A 20,419-nucleotide genomic window follows, 5' to 3' on the forward strand; every position below is an offset into this window, starting at 1 on the left:
TAAATTAACGAATTTAAGTTCTTTCCATTTAAACGTAATAAACTTGCATTTGCCAATTTTAGTGTGATACTCTGTACGTTTTTGATTATTTTATCACACTACGAATCCTTTTGGATCATTGGTGAAGTCAAAAGAAGATTTTAAAGAAAAGTTTAGTGACAAGGTTGTATTTTGGTAACTAATTGATGTCTTGATTATTTCAGAACAAATATTTCAGAAAAGCAAAAGTACAAATTTTGTTTCAACGTTTAAAATGTAGACAAATTGTTGGTGCAAAAAAAACGATTGTTTTTTTTATTTTCGTTTTTTTTTTTTCGAAAAAACATGCTTTTCTAAAAAAAATGAACACGAAAAAACGACTTAGCCTACATCTCTAATCAGGCCACATGCCGGAAGTCTAGGTTAGAGAAAGGAAAACATAATGTACGCCTAACTTTAATTTCTCAATCGTGTTTTAAGAGTGGTTGAGGAAAAATTAGCTCAACAACACCACACAGCAAAGCGGTTAACAAGAGCATAACATAACCATAGAAATACATGGATTGGCAGAATCTCATAATAGGATCAAAATATTGCAGCATGAAGAATGTGGAGAAGAATGTCAATGTAAAATGTCTGAAGACGATATAGTAGAATCTGCAAATAGATAACGTATGCTATTAGTTAAAGAAGACTAATGTTATGGGCCTATAATATACTAGATTTATTAGCCTACCTATAGGCCTATGATATATATGTTGCTCAAAGAGCAAGAGGATGCTCCCGGCCAGTGGCCTGGCCATCCAAAGTCTGCAACATTGTTATAGGCTAAAAGATAAAACGTAGGCTTAACTAGCAATTTATCTTTCTAGAAAATATCACTCAATGTGTGAAGTCATTAAAAAACGGTAACTATCTTACTTTTATGGCAAGTGATGGTGCACTCAAAACAATTGAAAATTAAACCATGTCTAAGGCTCAGTCGGCTAGAACTGATCAAGAAGTCAAGAACTAAACTTTTGAGAAGGCACCAGAATTTAACAAAGCAAATCTTGCAAAAAACATAGACAATGTAAAATTTAAGGTTTGAAACTGTAGACAAAATAGTAAAGTAAGGGGTCTGGAGGGCTTGACATCCCGAAAATCTTCACAATATTTCCCTTGTTATAAAACGCGTAAAATTAGCCTATTATATGCTTAGGTTACTGCTTCGTTTTCCTTACCTAAATCTGCCTATAACTAATTTTAGACGATTATAGGCTAAAAAACAAAGTTGCAAAATTTACATTTTTTCCAAATAGGCTAAAACAGTGCTTCCCAACCGGTGGGTCGCGAAGCTATTTCAGGTGGGCCGCGAAGCATTTCTAAACGTTACTGCATGTTAAAATTTTCTAAAAAATACCGATATTACTATGGTTCTCACAAGCGGCAGTTTGGTCTTGAACAGTAGCCTACTGCGCCTTCGCCATCGCTACTCTTATCTTCACTTCATTTGTTGACTTTCCATCTTCATGAATTGTGCACCCTGTTTTCTATTAGATCGGAAATTATTGCATTATCATTACGTAACAAATATGCAACAAATGTAACAAATATGTCACAATTAGATGTGTTGTGTCGCATTAACTATTTCAGTAGTCAGTGATGGGCATTATCGGCGATAAATTTTTATCGCTTATCGTTATCGCTTAATTATTTTTTCAGTTATCGTTTATCGTTATCGCCAAAGGCAATATTTGATTATCGCCGATAATTAATCGCCGATAAATTTTATTTCGGATCAACGTACACAAGTGGAAAGAACATGAAAAGTAATATTTTTACTAGCCACCTAGTTCATGAAACTAAAATTAAAACCAGTTCTTTTTCAGTGCCTGAAGTGTGTGTGCACAGGTCGTTGTCATGGGAGGGGCACGCCCCCTGCAGCGACGGCCCTGACAACACAATAATTTTTAGAGTTGCAAATTGCAATGCAATGAAATGCATGCAACAAGTCTCTTGTTGTTTTGCTGCAATCGGCAATCGCGAGTGAATTTTGCAATTAAAATGTAAGCGCACAGGCGGTACAGATTCCTTTGAAGCGAAGCGAAAGAAATTGGCAAGTGGTTTATGAAAGTGTCGCAATACGAGGCCGCTTTTACATCGGAAACATGGTCTTTCGCGCCACCATCACTGAAACAAGTCATTGCAGAATATGATATTGCTTGAAGCATTTGACATGCAGACCGACATCACACTTTTTGCATCTTGTAGTAGTTTTTGCATGACAATAGGCGCATCGAGTTGCGTGGTAAAATTATGCTAAATACAATATAACCTTTCTCATTTACCTATGCTGCATAGCCGAGTGGTGAGAGCGCTGGAACGGCAATCGAAAGGGCAGGACACTGTCTTTCGCAGGACACTTAAAGGCATGCCTGAAAGTGGACATGAAGGTTGGCTTCCTTGCCTTCCCGTCCACTTAATCTAAATCTTCAACCACCGGGCGTAAGCCTGGATACGACGACGATTTACCTATGCGATATGGCCAACGCTCAAACAAATATTTTTATTCCCACTAATAGCCTAATACAGTGCCTATATTGTAATTCTTATCTCAACACCTCAGCATTCTGCCATTGCTTTAATGATGGTGTTCCAAAGAAAACAGAAAAATTTATCTGAAATTATCAGTAAATTACGATAATTATGTTATTGTTCTTGAACAAATACGACTAATTTGACAAGCTTGATGGATTTCACAGTATGCACATTTTTACTACCAATAACGCTTAAGATTACCGATAAATTTTCAAGTATTTTGCGTTTTTTGGAATTTTTTCAATTAGCCTATTGCTGACTTTGCTGTAAACAGCCCGTAGAAAGCAAAATACAAAGTTTGGAATTGTTTATGGTATTTTCATTTGATTTAATTATTTTGCCTACTGCAAGTAAGCGGCAGTGTAACTCAATTGATAAAGCATCCAACTGGTATCTGAAGGTATAATTATAAGCACGGCGATTACCTCAGTGGTTTGATTCTGGATCAAGAGGTTGAAGATTCGATACCTACTGCCGCTGTTACTATTCTATTCATGCATAGGGGAGATGCGGGAGAGTTGAGCCAATTTTTGATTTTGAGCCCATATTTCCGATTGTATGGTTGCTGGTCCAAATGTTGTGTGCTTATGTTGAAGTAGAACCAATTGGCTTCCAATCACTCTGATTAAATGTTAGTCAATATCAAACGTATTTTCAGAATTTAACTTTAAAAAAGTTTTGCCAAATGGCTCAACTCTCCTGCACCTACAGGAGAGTTGATCATAGGGTTAAGAAGAGTTGAACCGGATAAGGAGAGTTGATCCATGTAATGTAGAAGTTCAAAGTTAGAGTAGCAATGTTCTGCAAAAGCCTCATAAACCTTGTGAGTCATAATTTGTGCTTTCGACAAACAATCAGTGCAGTTAAGAATGACTTTTTCTGTTAAACAGTAAACTATCTGTAAGCCTAAAGTACTGTATATTTATGCACCACAGAATTTTATGAGTGCAGACTTTTTTAAAAGAAAACATCAAGCTTGTAAGCAGTATGCCATAAAATACACCCGGATTTCTACTCGTAGTAGCTCTGAAAAAGATCTCCAGCGTGCTGCTGAAGCAAATGAACGTGGCACCTGGATTCGATCAGCTGCAAACGAATTTGGGGTCAACAACAGGTCCAATTTAGAGCGATACATTAAGAAACGCAAAGAAAAACGTCATGACAATTTTGGATACAAGAAATGTAAAACAGCTAATATGATATTTACAATGGAAATGGAAACCGAGCTAGCCAATCACGTGAAAGACTTGGCCTCTACCTATTATGGCTGGTCAAAAGACAAATGTCGCATGCTTGCCTACGAATTTGCTGTGAGAAGTAACGTTGTTATTCCCGATAGCTGGAAAGAGAACAAGAAAGCAGGACAAAGCTTCTGGTTGGGATTCAAAGATCGCCAAAAGTTGTCGATACATAGCCTACTCCTGAAGCGACATGATTAGCAAGGGCAACAGCATTTAATAGATACACTGTTGGTACCTTCTTCGATAAACTTGCGACTGAATGGATTGCTATCATTTCCAGCCACAAGACATATAGACTACGGTACTGTATTTAGGAAAAACAAGTTTTACTCAATGTGTCCGCCATTTGCGTCGATAACAAGTCGGAGACGCTTCGAAAAGGACCTGCAAAAGTCACAAATAAATCTTTGAGGTATTTAGGTCCATTCTTTTTTCAGATTAGCCTTCAGCGCTTGCAAACTTTGATGGTTGTGTTTAGTCGAAACCTTGTTCTCCAGGTAAGACCAGATGCCAAAGTCCAGGAGGTTCAGGTCTGGGGATGAAGGAGGCCATTCTTCCTTGGAAATGAAGAACGGCACATTATAGCTGAAAGCCAGTTTTGCGTTCTCTTTGCTCCATGTGAAGGAACAGAATCTTGTTGGAATGACCAGTTAAGTTTTTTTGAAGTGTTTCTTTTCCCAAGGCAACAATGAACCTTCAAGAATATCATTTCAGTAGTTTTCTTGGTTCAATTTCACTCCTTGGTCCACAAAAATCAATGGACTCCTTCCTGCTGATTCGTTGGCTGCGGCCCACACCATCACTGCTTTTGCCGCCCCTTGTCTCCGAGTGACTACCTGGGGTTCCATGTAACCATTTCTTGACCAAACACGATCATTTTGACTGTTAAAATGATGCTAGACATCAAATTTCTTCTCATCGCTAAACACAATGTTTGGCAGCGTGCCTCCTTCAATGCGTGAGAGCAGAATTTTGGCTCTGGAGAGACGTTTCTCAATAGTATTGACATTTAGCAACTGTTTCTTCATGTATTTAAATGGGCTCATCTTCAAATCCTTCTTGAGAACTGTGAACATGGTTCCATAGGCCACGTTCGCCTTCTTTGCCAGTTTTTGAATTGAATCTCTTGTAACGTTAATTATTGATGACCATTGTAATAGATAAGCCGTTAGGTTAGCTATTCAATCACAGTATAACAAATAATTCAGCAAAGATAGCTTGGGCTCTTTTGTAGAACTCACCACAATGCCTGAAACATTTGCATGATTGGCTAGACTGTTTTAACAAATAGGTTGAAGCAAAAGTCCAGTTGCTTTGATATTTTTGCTTCAATAATTAACTGTTGCAAGCAAGTAGGCCTATAGACCTATCGTTTTTAAGCATAAAACAACAATTTAAACGCTAGAATTGTAGATTTGAAAAAAAAAATTCATTAAATAAAAGGGAGAGTTGAGCCATGTGGTTCAACTCTCCTTGACGTGGTGGTTCAACTCTCCTAATCGTAGCCATTTTGAATTTAGCGTGGATTTCTTCAAAACGCTTTTAAGAAGCTGCATGGTAATTGTTGCATACAATCACCTTTTCCAAAGGTACCCTGCACTATATTTGTAATTTAAGTATCTTTTATAGATCTAGAGTTATTTAAGCAAATGCTGAAATTTGTCAAATCTACTTTTTGATACATTTTTTGCATTTTCAAAGATAACTTTCCGTGGCTATATCGTGAAGCCTTCTTGATAACAGTGAAGCTGTAACATTGTTTTTTCATACCACTAGTGACAGTAGAGTGCAATTATGTTAAACAGAATTTCTGCTAGAGGTGGTGGTTCAACTCTCCCTGTGCCTCAACTCTCCTGCATCTCCCTAACTTACAAAAAGTTTTGTCCCTTTACAGTACATTATGTTCGATTTTTCGTCATGTTGATGAAAACAGTTCGTGCTGCATGGGGTGAGGCAGCGCTAATCAAGAAAAAAAATTTATCGTTATCGGACATTATCGGCGATAATTTATCGTTTATCGTTATCGCTTAACTTTTTTTTGATTTATCGTTTATCGTTATCGCTTTAGGCATTTTTCGTTTATCGATTATCGTTATCGCTTAACTGAAAAATGAGTTATCGCGCCCAACACTGTCAGTAGTCCTCCAATAGTAAAGAAAGATGCCATTATAAAGATGTCATATCTCATTGTGGGTAACACAATAAAACTTGCATTAAAAGTGGGTCGCGAATTGAAAAAGGTTGGGAAGCACTGGGATAAAAGACTTAAGAGCAATTTTAGCAATCTTTTAGCACATTTGGCGAGAAACTTTAGTTTGGCAATGCTTTTTGGCTTGATTAACTTTCTGCTAAAAATTTTGATGCAGAATAGCCTGAATGCATGTAAAATTGAAAGCACGTAAAGTGACTATGGGTAAGGTACCCTCTAAACGAGAAATCCGATGAGGCAAATGCCTCATTCGCTTCTATTTAAATCCACTACTGCTTATATCGTATAGCGCAGACATGGGCATTGGGCAAACTACGGCCTGCGGGCTAAATCCGGCCCCTTTGGGTTATTTAATCTGGCCCGCCTGATGTTTTATTATGTAAGGTCTATGGTTTATTGTTATGTCACGACTTGGCATTGTTAATTTGATTTATTGTTCCGTCACAGTTACACGATTGTTGAAACTTTGTTTAATCAATTTTTCTGTTTTGAAAGTTTTGTTTATCACTTCATCTTTAGCAGGTTTATGAAAATGTAAATATTGTTGTTAAAATAAACTGTAGCTTAACACTCTTGCCCATTGCATATACTCACAAGGCCCGTTTGTCAAAGATTAAAAAGTTTTTGGCCCGTGGTCCAGAAAGCTTGCCCACCCATAGTAGCCTATAGCGTGTCCGCGTGTGTGCATATTATGCCACTGCATAATGCTGCCTATACAATGTGGGTTGTGGCGAAAGCAGAACAATAATAATTACAAATGAAGCTAAACAATGTGTAAAAAGTGTAGGCTACCAGTAAACTAAGTAGGCTTACTGTACGATAGCCTACACAAAATGTCCACCCCGATAACTTAGTTGGTTAGCACCTGACTTCGTGAACAAAAAGCTTCAAGATCAAGCAGCGTTGGTTCGACTCTCGGGGTGTGCGCTTGAGCAACTCATTCTAAGGACTGCTCTCCATTCAGCGGCACCTAATGGATGGAATAATTCCCCAGCAACAAGACTTCAACAATCGGAAATTTCACTCTGTCAATCTCGGTAACCGCGTCCCTGCGTCAAAAGCATCTACAAGTAGCCTATGCGAAACTACCAGGAATAACCTATCAAGGCTTTGTTAGTCCGAGGATAAAGATTCAAAACCAACCAAACAAACTATAGAAGATTAGCAATATGTAGTAAAACTGTGAAACATACATACCAAACTTTTAGCTATAGGCCTAGGTGTGAACCTCGAGAAAACAATATCATAGCCTTTGAGCTAAAGGAACTTATGTAAGTCCTTACAAGTGATAACCTTAACGTGATTATTTGGGCCTTCATCTGCTTCCCACAGTAGGCTATCTGGGCACCACAGCGGATTATATAGGCCTAGTTTATTACCTTTACCTCAGTTATTGCATTTGCACGGACATGCAATAAGTTACAAGTCGAGTTATACCGCTCTTGCTCTTGAAATCATTGAGACTTGGACAATTGGACATACAAACTAATCCGGCTTGGTAGCCAGCTGTCCATAGACCTTTACAACAGCGTTTGCCGGAAACTGAAATTCCACTGTTTTCAATGAGATACACAGAACTCATTTCAATTTATTCAAAATAATAACCTACCATTCCAGGTATAGGCTACCAACTTTCAAAAAAAAAAAAAAGTGCAAAAACGCTACAAAACTAAACTTACATGTAATATATAAACTTCAGCCACTTCCATTTAATTCGTGCTTCTAGTGATTGTCCACAAAATTGCTCGACACCTTGAACAACAGGAGTTAGCAAGAAATACAAAAAATATCCAGGCTTTATTCCATGCCATAGTGCAGAGATACACAGAACGTTGCAGAGTCTAAACATTTGGTCGGTTAATAAGCTACGTAACTTGTACTGAACATCACAACTCAAGCCATTCGCCAAACCTGTCCGGTGACGTTTGTTGCTTCAAAGCCTTCAACACTGCAAAACGTTTTAATGGATTCATTTCATGAGAAAGTTAAATGCGCAAAATTTTGGGTTTTAAAGAGGAAAATCAGAAATAGCACAAGTGGTAAAAAGTTCAATGCTCGGTTCTTTTCTTTCATTGGTTCTCTTCTGAATCAATCTTCTTTGTGAATGAATTTGTTTTAACCTTAGGCTATACTGTAGATCAGTGGTTTTCAACCAGGGTTCCGGGGAACCCTAAGGTTCCGCCAGTAAGTCTAGGGGTTCCGCAAGTTTACATTCAAATCCGAGAGTCTATTTTAGTATTATATGCATATTGTTTAAATATAATCAAATATTGATTAGCTTTGCCACTATTAATAAATTTGGTACATTTTAACACGTTCACTGCGATCCCGAATTTTCGTTGTTTTCAAACACCAGGCTCAAGTTTCTCATTGAATTTTTTATAAGAATAAATGTAATTTTTTACAGTTTGTATTTTTATTGTAGCCTACATAAATAAATCTTAACATGAGTATTTTAATTTAATTTTATTAATCAAACGATGTTTTTTGCATAAGGCAATTAAATTATTGAACAGGTGTTCCTCGAGCTTTTGGAATGTTTCATTGGGTTCCGTTCCACCAAAAAGGTTGAAAACCACTGCTGTAGATCAAACTGAAAACTTAAGCTACCATCTCTTCTTCATGAAATTTTTCTGCGTAACCAACGCCCAGGGACGTAACCAGCACAAAATTTTGGGGGGAGGGATGAAATAATACGTAGTCTATTTTTGCAGATGTAAATGAGCGCAGTAACAAGTCTCCAAAGGCGAAGCACTCTTGGGGTAACCTCCAAAAAATTTTGAAAATATACCTTAAAATTGCGCATTCTGAGAGTATTTTTCACCTTAATCAATAATAAAACTTTGTCAAATGATGCTGTAACAGAGTGTGAAATGTTTTTTAATATTTCGGGAAGGGGGTAATTGCCCCCCTTTTCCCTCTTCCTGGCTACGCCACTGAATGTCACCACAAACCTTTCGTACCGTAAAAATTTCCACTTTCGAGGAAAAACACTGCTAGAATACACAAAGTATGCCATCCACCACTGAACACTTTTATTCCAACTTCTTATCATGACGAGACTTGTTTTGCCAAACAAGACCAGGCGTAGATCTGCAGAAGTCATTGCGTTGAAAGTAAATTCCGTTTCATTTAAAGACCTGTAATGAAAGCAAGATATGGACAATAAAATATCGCATGATATGCAAAGTTAAAGTTTTGATGCTGTGAAACGAAATCTTGAAGTTGAAGCTTTGAAGTGTTGTGTAGTCCAGGTCGTGACCCGCAAACTGGGGGTCGCGACCTGGCAAGGGGTAACGAACTTCAGGAGTCGCTAAAATATACCAATTTACAGTTAACTTTTAAGAGTCGCGCACGCAATAGTGTAGGCCTACCCGTATTTTTGCAAATTTTTGTAGTAAAATACATTCGAAGCTTAAAACTCTTTTAATGCACTGTGAAATAAGATGGCTTTCAAAAACCGATTGAACAGCGTATGCATGATGTGCATTAAATCAGACGTTTCAAAATCTTTATTACTTGACCCCCAACTTTGCATTGCAAAAGAGGCGGAATGGATTGAATGCTTTGTTGAGCTATTTTCATTGCCTGTATTGTGTGCTTATATTTTTTTCTCCACTTATAAACTTACTAAAATTACCAGCTACAATAAGTTCGATTCGCATCATGATTGGAACAAATGGGCTACTGGTAAGCAGACTTGTCAAGAATTAAAGGAGACGTCATCACCGAGTGGATAACAGGATCATCAGCAAACACGCCCGCACTGCCCAAACATTAGCCTACATAGGCATGGTAGCCTACTTTCAGCAGTCCTGAATGCCCACACTGCGAATCCATCATTCAAGACGTCGATCACCTGGTCAAGAATTGCCCAGTCACCAAAATCAGTATCGGATGTGGAGCAGTATGTGCAGATATTGATATATGACAGTATATGTGACGACATTTTAAAGACAGGTTGAATGTGCTAAATTATGGAACCGCGTATAAGATGTGCAAACCATACGACTCTACAACCTTTTCTAGACAAAACAGTGAACAACCGTAGCAATTTTGTCGAGTGATTTTTGTTGATTTTCATATTGAAAGAAGTTTTTTTCATATTGATATGTTGTTTTAAAATATAAACTTAAAAGGAAATCAATTTCACGCTGAGGAAAGTAGACCAAGTTCAGCTTGAAACATATGATGCAACGCATGATACAAATTCGTTGCTTTTATTTTTGCTGGAAAAAAAATTTTGGGGCCCATTTTAGGTATTGTTTCCCGACCAGTCCTGATTTCTCTCGGAGGCCCTGGTTGCGTGCTCAGGGTTAATAATTTGTCAACTTAAGCCACTTGCTGAAATGTTTTTAGCTCAGTTGTCACTTGTTCGGCTGCCATTTCCTCAGTTCACAACTGCTGACTTGTAGGAGAATCGTTACGCAATAGCGTACCCTTAGACCTATTGCAGATCGCTGTCAACTTTTTACTGCACTGCAAACAAGTTTTCGAATAAAGGCTATGCAATGAACGTTTTACGTTATGTTTTGTGTGTAATAAATTGATACCGTAGTTCGCTAAGTTCATGAGCTCATGGGCCTACTTACAATTTTCCATTTTCTAGTTGAGTTGGACCTACTCCAGGCATAGGTTTCGTAGAAACAGGGTAAGCGCCCAGGCCGACAAACAAGCAGACCCATTCCGACAGCACCCATCCAGTGGCAAATTTTATCATTTGTCTGATTACCACAAGTGACATTACACACAATCTATAAAATATAAAAATAAGTTAGACTGTTTGATAGTAGTTGTTATGGTGTTTACGAAACCCAGTTAGATCCCTGCTCGTCTGCACGAGGAGCGGTTGATATCTATTTGCATTATTGCTTTATCGTACCGTCTGATTGAATACAAGTGAAACCAAAACTGGTCATTTTTATTACAGTTTCCAAACTGAAAAAGCTTATTGTAGCTATATTTATTTTTTTGTAAGAATACAACAGTAGTGTAGGCTTCATGCATTATATTACATTATTGATGCTGCATTTGTTGATCTATCTTCGTCTTATGATACAATAAACCAGTGGTTCCCAACCTAGGGTTCGCGGACCCCTTGGGGGTCCGTGAGAAAGCATTTGGGGGTCCGTAATTACCTTGATAAATTTTGGAAAAAAACAAACTTTGTTCTATATGCACGGATGGAGCACCAGCTATGCTCGGGAACAAATCCGGATTTGCTGCTTTAGTAAAAACGAAGCTCCTCGTGTGGTTGTTACCCATTGCTTCTTGCACAGGTAGCCTACGCCTTAGCAGGAAAAACTTTACTACCAAGTCTCAAAGAAATTCTGACGAATTGCGTGAAAGTCGTTAATTTCATCAAAAGCAGAGCTGTAAACCACTGTACTTTCAAAGCGCTCTGTCAAGAAGTAGGGTCAGATTACGGAGTAGGCTATTTTTGTATCATTCTGAGGTACGTTGGTTAGCTAGAGAAGTTTTAAATCGACTGCAGCAGCTAAAAAATGAGGTATCAACTCTTTTGAAAGGAAAAGGAAGTCCCCTCTCAAAATTGTTCGAGAGTAACAGTTTTCTATACGCCATGGCCTACTTAGCCGATATTTTCGTCCATATTAACAATGTTAATCGTGGCATTCAAGGACCAGGTGTGACAATATTTGATGCAGCCGAAAAACTGAAAGCGTTTTTAGCCAATTTGCCGGTTTGGAAACGCAGATTGGAAGCAGGTAATTACGCTAACTTTCTAATGTTAGAAGATCTTATCTTGATGGATGAAACTCAAAGAGAATGTAGGCTATTCTTTTGATCTCTATAAGAGAAAATTTTTGCGCACATTTGAAACCCTGCAAATCTCATTTCAACGTTATTTTAATTTAGAACACCTGCCGAACGAAGTTGAAACATGGATTCGAAATCCTTTTCTTTTTGACTTGAACAACATTAGCGATGACGATCTCAGTAAAGATGACCTGATTGATTTGAGATCAAAAGAGTTATTACGCATTGAGTTTCATTCAAAAACTGTGGAAGAATTTTGGTGCTCACAACTGCAAACCTACCATTCTTGGCTAAGCAAGCGATTATTGTTTTGTTTGTTTGTTTGTTTGTTTATCTTTATCCTGCATTGCGGGAAAGCGGACTTGAGCGCTATGCATCGTTGTACGCCTTCCGACATACACCTGACCCACGCTGCAGCCGACGGCAAAGTCTGTTTCCGGTTGTCTACTCTACTTATGACTTAAATTTGGTAGGCCTACTACCCATTACTCGAAATCGATCACTGGGTAGAGGCAATTATCGTAAAGTTTCTTGCCTAGAGAAACAACAGCAAGTGCGGGTGGCTGGAGTCGAACATGCAGGCTTTCGACTGTGAGCCCAACGCGCTAACCACTTGGCCATTGCTGCCGACAATTCATAACATTTATTACCATTCATAACCACTTAGGGGAAGGGAAGGTAATTTGATACACTTTTAACATTTTTGCCTGTTAACTGAAAATTACGTGACACAAACTATTGATTTTAAGCTGAAATGAAAGTCTGATCCCTTACACACTTTTTAAAAACATTTTTACTTTTGTATTTTTGTTACTTTTTTTTAATTGAAATGGGCTTTGGGGCTCAAGTTGTCAACCTCCACGTGGTGAGCCCTGGATTCGACTAATGACAACAAACCGACAAGTAGCAAAGAGAAAGCAAAGCTTATCTGAAGCAAACAACATGCAAATGGAGTTGCAGTCTCCGATTAATTCCGACCCCGATCAAGCGCCCTTATTAGGGCGGACATCAACGAATGTCGTAAGGGAAGGAATAACCTTGCTGCAGCTCAATGTGGAAGGCTTTTCAAGAGCCAAGTCTACAGTTTTAGAACACCTGATTGAACCCTTGCAACCGACTGCCATCCTGCTCCAAGAAACTCACTGTGTGGATGTTTCGCGCCTGAAGATAACGGGCTTCCAACTTGCCTCCTACACTCTTAGTAAAATCCATGGAGTTGCGACGTTTGTGCACAGTGCTGCAACTTGGTCACATGTGTCCTCTTCTGATGATAGTGACTCAGACATAGAGTGGGTCGCTACTACTATCGAGAGCGTATGCGTTGTTAACGTCTACAAGTCACCACAGACAAGATTTCTGAACGATTCGATCCCGAACTTCAGTTCCCCATGCATGTACGCTGGCGACTTCAACTGCCACAGCATTCAATGGGGTTATAACATCACTAACTCTGATGGGACAGCTTTGGAAGATTGGGCATCCCTCGTAGAGGCTCAACTTCTGCACGACCCAAAACAACCTGATAGTTTCCGCTCTGCCAGATGGGGTACCACATCTAACCCCGATTTGGCCTTTGTGAAGCTTGGCGGAATCCTCCCGCATCGCGCTGTACTGGAGAAATTCCCTCGGTCCCAACACCGACCCTCACTGATTGTCCCTTCTAACCCAATTCGACCAGTACCAACCAAATACATCCCAAGATGGAACTTTCGGAAAGCGGACTGGGAAAAGTACACCGACCTTGTAGAGCAGCAATGTAACCAGATTCCTGAAGCAAACACCGTAGGAGTGGACGCAGCATACAAAAAATTCTGTCAACACCTCATCAAGGCAGCCAAGCTATCCATCCCAAGGAGCTGCAGGAGAAATTTTATCCCAACCTGGGATAACGAATGTCAGCAAAAATATGATATTTTTATGTCATCCGAACCTGGCTTGGCAGCTGCGGCAGCCGCTACTGACTTAACAGACTGCATCAACAGGAAAAAAAGAGATAGATGGGAGGAATCCGTCGCTGGAATAGACTTCACCCACTCAAGTCGGAAAGCCTGGTCAACGCTCAACCGCCTCACAGGCAGGACCACGAAACCAAAGCCATGCCCTATAACGGCCAACTCCATAGCGAAACAACTTCTCGCAAATGGCCAATATCAAGGAGCTGATAAAGCGCATGCCAGAGCAGTGAAAAATGAAATCAACCAACTATGGAAGGTACCCAGCTCAAGCTGTTTCCTATCTACCTCTTTTAACATCTCTGAGTTAGACGCAGCCATCAAACACCTAAAAACTGGCAAATCACAAGGCCCAGACAAAATCCCACCAGAGCTAATTAAACATATTGGACCACTCGCAAGAGAGTGGCTGCGACAGTTCATGTCATTCTGCCTAAAGAAGTTGCTCCTCCCAAAGATCTGGAGGAAAGCTAACATCATAGCCATTAGAAAGCCCAACAAGCCAGCTGATAATCCTAAAAGTTACAGGCCCATTTCCCTGCTCTGTGTGCCATACAAGTTACTTGAGCGTCTCTTACTGAGCAGACTCGAACCAATCGTTGACCCAAAACTGCCAGAAGAACAAGCTGGATTCCGACGCGGCCGATGCACAACTGACCAGGTTGTCAAGCTTACTGATGACATCGAAAGTGGCTTTGAAGCCCGTGAGAAGGTGGGTGTTGTCCTAGTGGATCTTACAGCAGCCTATGACACTGTGTGGCACCGTGGTCTTACTATGAAACTATTACAACTCATTCCTGACCGACACATGGTTAAGTTTCTGGTAGAGACCATCTCGAACCGTACCTTCATACTGCATACCAACGAGGGAAAACCCAGCAGACCACGCCGCCTGAAAAATGGCGTCCCCCAAGGGTCAACACTATCGCCACTCCTATTTAATATCTATATAAGTGACCTCCCATGCACTACATCGCAACAGTATGGCTATGCGGATGATCTAGCTCTTCTATATGCTCACAGGAACTGGCATGAGGTGGAAAGAAAACTTGAAACTGACCTGAAACTGGTGGCTGACTATCTGGACAAGTGGAGGCTCAAACTGATGCGTCGAAAACAACAATCTCTGCTTTCCATCTAAATAATCGGGAATCTCAGCGTCAACTGTCTGTCTCGCTAAAAGGAAATCCTTTACCATACACTGCAAACCCAACTTACCTTGGAGTAAAACTTGACCGGCAGTTGACCTACAGACCCCACATCGAGTCACTCCGTGCCAAGGTTACCTCGCGAAATAACCTCTTGAGAAGCCTAGCAGGAACAGGATGGGGAGCCCGAGCATCAACCTTGCGTACAAGTGCACTAGCCTTGGTCTACAGCTCAGCCGAATATGCCTCAGCTGTATGGAACCGCAGCAGACACACAAAAAAGATGGATGTGTGCATTAACGACACCTTGCGCATCATCACTGGCTGTCTGCGCCCCACACCTACTGCTTATCTGCCAACTTTGGCTGGCATTGCTCCTGCTCATGTCCGTAGGGAAGAAGCCTCTCACAAACTGGCTCTACATGCGAGACTCGATCCTCAACACCTTCTCTACAGTCACTCCCAAACAAATGGACCAGTCAGACCTCAACGCCTATCATCAAGGCGCCCATTCCATCGATATGCTACACAACTTGTGGATAAGAACTTCAGCTGCATGGAAACATGGACCCAAGAATGGAACGAGCTGCCACATATCCCTCCCCAGTTTTCAGTTATGCCAGCACTCTCCATCCCTCCTGGAGCAGACCTCTCAAGAAAGGCATGGGTCACATTGAACAGGATCAGATGTGACGTTGGCTGTACTGGAGCTAATTTGTTTAGGTGGGGGTTGCATAATTCGCCGATATGTGTCTGCGGAGCGGTAGAACAAACAATGCAACACATACTCCACGAATGTCCCATCTTACGACCCCCAAGTGGAATCACTGGTATTCGACAACTGGACCCAACTACCGTATCTTGGCTGCACGAGGAGGCATTGCCAATCTAAGCTACTGCAAGTCAAACGAGAGAAGAAGAAGAATTGAAATTTTAAAAACGTCACTCAAATGTATCAAATTACCTTCCACGGAAGGTAAATTGATACACCCGGAAGGTAATTTGATACAGTAAAACTAATACAGAAATCCTCTTTGACAGCAAAGCAATAAATGAAAATATGTGGTTGGCGTGCTTGGGTGCAAGGATGACTGTTGAGGCCCATGTGTGCGGCGAAGCTTCTGCAGCGGGATGGACATGGGAAGGATCATTGGCTAGAGTTCTTACTTAAGGGGGGTGCTTTGCGCTTTTCTCATTTTTTGACAGCAGATAGCGTGTAGGCCTACGAAAGCCTATATAATAGTTGTTTCCCAAAGTATCAGGTCTTGTTAATAAAGAATAACCTATTTAAATCAACTAGATCAATGACAACATTTATTACAGTCACAAAAAAGAATTTAATATACTGTATCAATTTACCTTCTCCACATGTATCAATTTACCTTTTTCAAAAAAAGTTATAAAATTCTGATTTTTGTATGCTTGGATGCACATTGCAGAAAAAACGTGACATGCCCTTGAAGCCTTATCAATGAACTGTCAAATGAGTTTGGTTTCATCTTTCAGGAACTTTTCTTTAATTTTCCAGACGAAAATAATCATGAGTTAAAAATTTTACGAAAATACTCAAAAAACACACTTTTACAATTTTACGCCATAAAAGCACGAGTTAGCTGCATGGTGCAAATTTTGTAGGCATTGTTTTCACAGATCTTCCACCTAATGACAATATTTTTGACTAATATTTTTTGTACATTTCCGTAGTGGGGGTGTATCAAATTACCTTCCGTATCAAATTACCTTCCCTTCCCCAAACCTTTGCGAGGCAGGATTCTCAGCTCTTGTTACAATAAAAACAACATCGAAATCGCTGGGACAGTGGACGTTGAAGATGACATGCGCGTTGCATTGTCAAAAACTCAACCACAGTTCAGTCGTTTAGTTCAGGAAAGGTAACAACAACCATCTCATTAAATTTGCTTACGTTGAAAAAGTATCGGCATGGCACTTTGGGTCACCTTAATATTCAAATACTGTTGACATTTCTTGAACAATTTATTCATTTTCTTATTTGAGCAACTGTTTAACCTGATATTTGCCGCAGGAGTCACAGCGGCAATGCAATATGACACCGTAGGACAGTAGTTGAGCAGCATAATTATTACAATAGTCAATAATACTGTGATTAAACTGACTCGTGTGAAAATAAATTTCTTTGCAATAGTCAATAGGCTATGTTAATTGAGTTTCAGGCAAAATTTAGGTAGGGGTCCGCAGAATTAATAATTTGTCTAAAGGGGTCCGTGACAACAAAAAGTTTGGGAACCACTGCAATAAACCATCGTCTCCTGCTAAAGAAGATCTTGCAGATATCCAAAGATGCTGCGGTAAACCGGTAACAAAGCTAATAGTAACGTTACAATAGATGATTTCAAGATGTTCTGAATTCTAAAACAAGTCGCTCGCTTCATCAACGGAATGGAGTTCCTCAAGGAAGTGTTCTATCACCGTTACTGTATAACATATACACCAACAACCGGCCGATAGATCAACACACTAAGCGGTTTATTTACACCGATGATCTTTGCATAACTTCACACAATAAGACCTTTATTGCTGTAGAACAAAACCTCACAAAGTCCCCAAGAAGCTCACATAATATTACACAAACAGTCACCTCAAACTCCACCCTTCAAAGACACAAGTATGTTCTTTCCAAATCAAAACATAGAAGCTGCAAGGACCAGCAAAATCTCCTGGTCAGGAACAGAGCTGGAACATTGCCCTAACCCCGTCTGCCTTGCAGTGAGACTGGACCGTATTCTCAGCTAGTAAACACCAGAAACAATATCTTGAAAAATCTTATCAATTCTGGAAGGAGCACTAACCCACAAACCCTCAGAATTACCTCATTGGCTCTGTGCTACTCCAAGGCAGAATATGCATGCCCTGTTTGGAACAGGTGCTGTCACTCAACAAAATTCAACTCGTCACTCAACCATTCTTGTCGTTTTATTACTGGATGTCTGAAGCCTAAAATTATTAACAAACCTTACCTGCTTGCTGGTACTGCACCACCAGGAATTAGAAGAGATATTAACAGTAAAGCTGAAAGGCTAAAGCAAACATGTGACGAAAAACACCCTCTCTATATGGACAAACTGCTGCACAGACCTGGTTGAAATCAAATAAAATCTTCCACACACACATTCATCTACCAATCTCAACAAAATAAGAAAAAAGCTTAAGCAATAGACATAGGCTAATAATTCAAAGTTTTCACCATCAGAGTCCCTTCCCCCAGGAGCAAACGCGACAAAGTAGAAACCTTAAATCGACTACGAACCGGTGTTGGCCGTACTAAATCCGCAAGGAAAAGTGGGGCTACAATACGGGCCCGGTTACATGCATTTGTGGCACCAAGCCCCAAACAGCGGACCATTGTCTTGTGTACCCTCAGCTTACCACTCAGTGTAGCAAGTAGGACCTTTCAATATGCAACTGCGTCGCACAAGAATGTGTCGATCTGTGTTGTATCAACCAAATTTAGAAGAATGGATAGAAGAATTAGGTCACCTTTTTGTATTGTAACTAACATTTACTAATACTGTACACTGTACAGTGCAACTGGAACATGTCGACAGACTGCTTTTCTACACCGTGCACTCAAGCCACAATCTCTGCCGCTGTATTATTGAAATGTGAATGTTGATTTGCGTTATTGCGTTGCCTTCCCCTGTGCGCACCTCAGCGATCCTGCATTTAGCCACGTTTCTGCTCGGAGCACCGAGGCAGTGCATTTTTCAGCTCTGTGGTTGTTGTGATATTCCTAGTTTTGTTCAGCCGGAGACGAATTATTCCTAGTTTTGATGTTATTACAGACGTCGACCTTTTTCTGTTTTATACGGTGACACTTTGGTAATCCTATAGTCTCTGGGCTAGTGACCAGCTCAGTGGCCGAGTGGTTTCGACTCTGGTGCTGGTGAATCTGAGATCGATTCCAGGTCGGGTTAAACCGAACTTTAAAAACGGTGCCGATTGTGTTCTTTCTTACATATTGCAGTGAGAATAAGTCAGCTAATAATGCGATAACTTCGTAAGCCTGGTGAAAAATTTAAAATGAGCCCTGTCGCTAAAAAACACTAGCAGTTGTAGATCGAGCGACAACACATAAAACCATAACTTTATTATTATTACTGGTGTGGTGATAGTATTCTATTTTGATTAATTAAATCTTTATCTTCGGATTGGTAAAGTTTGTTTGAGAGCTTAATCCCGGCAGTTTCGCATACTTGTAGTGACGGCTTTGAACCACTAACGCAGGCCCGGTTACCGAGATTGACAGAGTGGTTTCCGCTTGGTTTTGCAGGGGAATTATTCCATCCATTAGGTAATAATAATAATGTTATGGTTTTATTTATTGTCGCTCTACAACAGCTGAGGTCTTTTAGCGACAGGGCTCATGTTTAATTTATATCAGGTTTACGATGTTATCACATTATTACCCGACTCATTCTCACTGCGCTATGCAGGATAGAACACAATCGGTACCGTTTTTAAAGTCTTCGGTTTGACCCGACCTGGAATCGATCTCAGATCTACCAGCACCAGAGCCGAAGGCGAAACCACTCGGCCACTGAGCTGGTCCATCCATTAGGTAGATGCCGCTGAATTAGCAGTCCTTAACGTGCGTTCCTCAAGCGCACACCCCGAGAGTTGAATCAGCGCCGCTTGATCTTGAAGCTTCTTCGCTCCAGAAGTCATGCTCAAACTTTGTTTCACAACGGGTGCATCACCAATATTGCCAACCAGTAGGCCTAGGCCTTTTCCAACAGTGTCGTAATTCAAGATTAGGCTAAATTTGGACGCGTGAACACATCTTTGATTTAAACCATTCCTTGCAAGTGAATCAAAATAAAGGAGTCAGTGTTTACATTTAGCTTTCTTGGGGTAATGTTCCTTATTCTAATAAAAGATAAGTCACATCCTAAAGGGCCTAAACTAACGGACTTGAGGTTTAAGTTAGACTACTTTAATAATAGCTTATCTGATTTCTTGCAATGAAATAAATTAAATATCACTTTTTTACCTGACAATAAACCAATCTTTTTCAAAGTTTTCGTTTTGTATGTGTCCAAAATATATCGAAGTGATGTAAAATGCAATAGCGACGATTGACAGTTTTTTCCCTTTCAATCGCATTTCTGATCGAATTGGTACATCAACGTAAGTGTGTAGCATATCGTAGTAAGTTCTGTATCTATAAATTGGACCTAAAAGATACCGAAGGCTGATAAGTATCCTAAATCCGCCATATTGCAGGTTTACAATTGTATTTACTGGGTGGTACTCAATAGTGGATTAGACTATATTCCAGGTTTTCACTGAACACTCGTTAAACTCACAGCAACTTTTTTATTTTGACAATCCAGATTTTTTGTGATCGTACTAAGCTACTTGTTTAAAATCAGTTTGCTTGCCCTTTCAAAATCCCATTGAATTTATTTTGTTAGCTTAAAGTGTTCTCTTCAAGAATTTAAAGTGCAATTTGTTTGTCTCCTTTAATTCCTGATATTTTTTATCTTTATTTCT

At 39.9% G+C, this 20,419-nt stretch overlaps 1 protein-coding gene across 1 annotated transcript in view; it reads right to left on the reverse strand.

The window, feature by feature from the left end:
* Positions 1-351: 351 nt before the first annotated feature.
* LOC145775969 (membrane-bound acylglycerophosphatidylinositol O-acyltransferase mboat7-like) overlaps positions 352-20,419 on the reverse strand; it is a 28,058-nt gene continuing 7,990 nt past the window's right edge. Inside the window, exons 4-8 of the mRNA XM_082587378.1 lie at positions 19,917-20,100; positions 10,602-10,763; positions 8,973-9,149; positions 7,689-7,850; positions 352-636 (exon numbers count right to left, since the gene is read on the reverse strand). Coding sequence (XP_082443504.1) covers positions 444-636; positions 7,689-7,850; positions 8,973-9,149; positions 10,602-10,763; positions 19,917-20,100 — 878 coding nt within the window. The 3' untranslated portion in view covers positions 352-443. The remainder of the gene's footprint in view (positions 637-7,688; positions 7,851-8,972; positions 9,150-10,601; positions 10,764-19,916; positions 20,101-20,419) is intronic.

Source organism: Aplidium turbinatum, chromosome 8 (genome assembly GCF_918807975.1).
Source record: "Aplidium turbinatum chromosome 8, kaAplTurb1.1, whole genome shotgun sequence".
Lineage (NCBI taxonomy): Eukaryota > Metazoa > Chordata > Ascidiacea > Aplousobranchia > Polyclinidae > Aplidium > Aplidium turbinatum.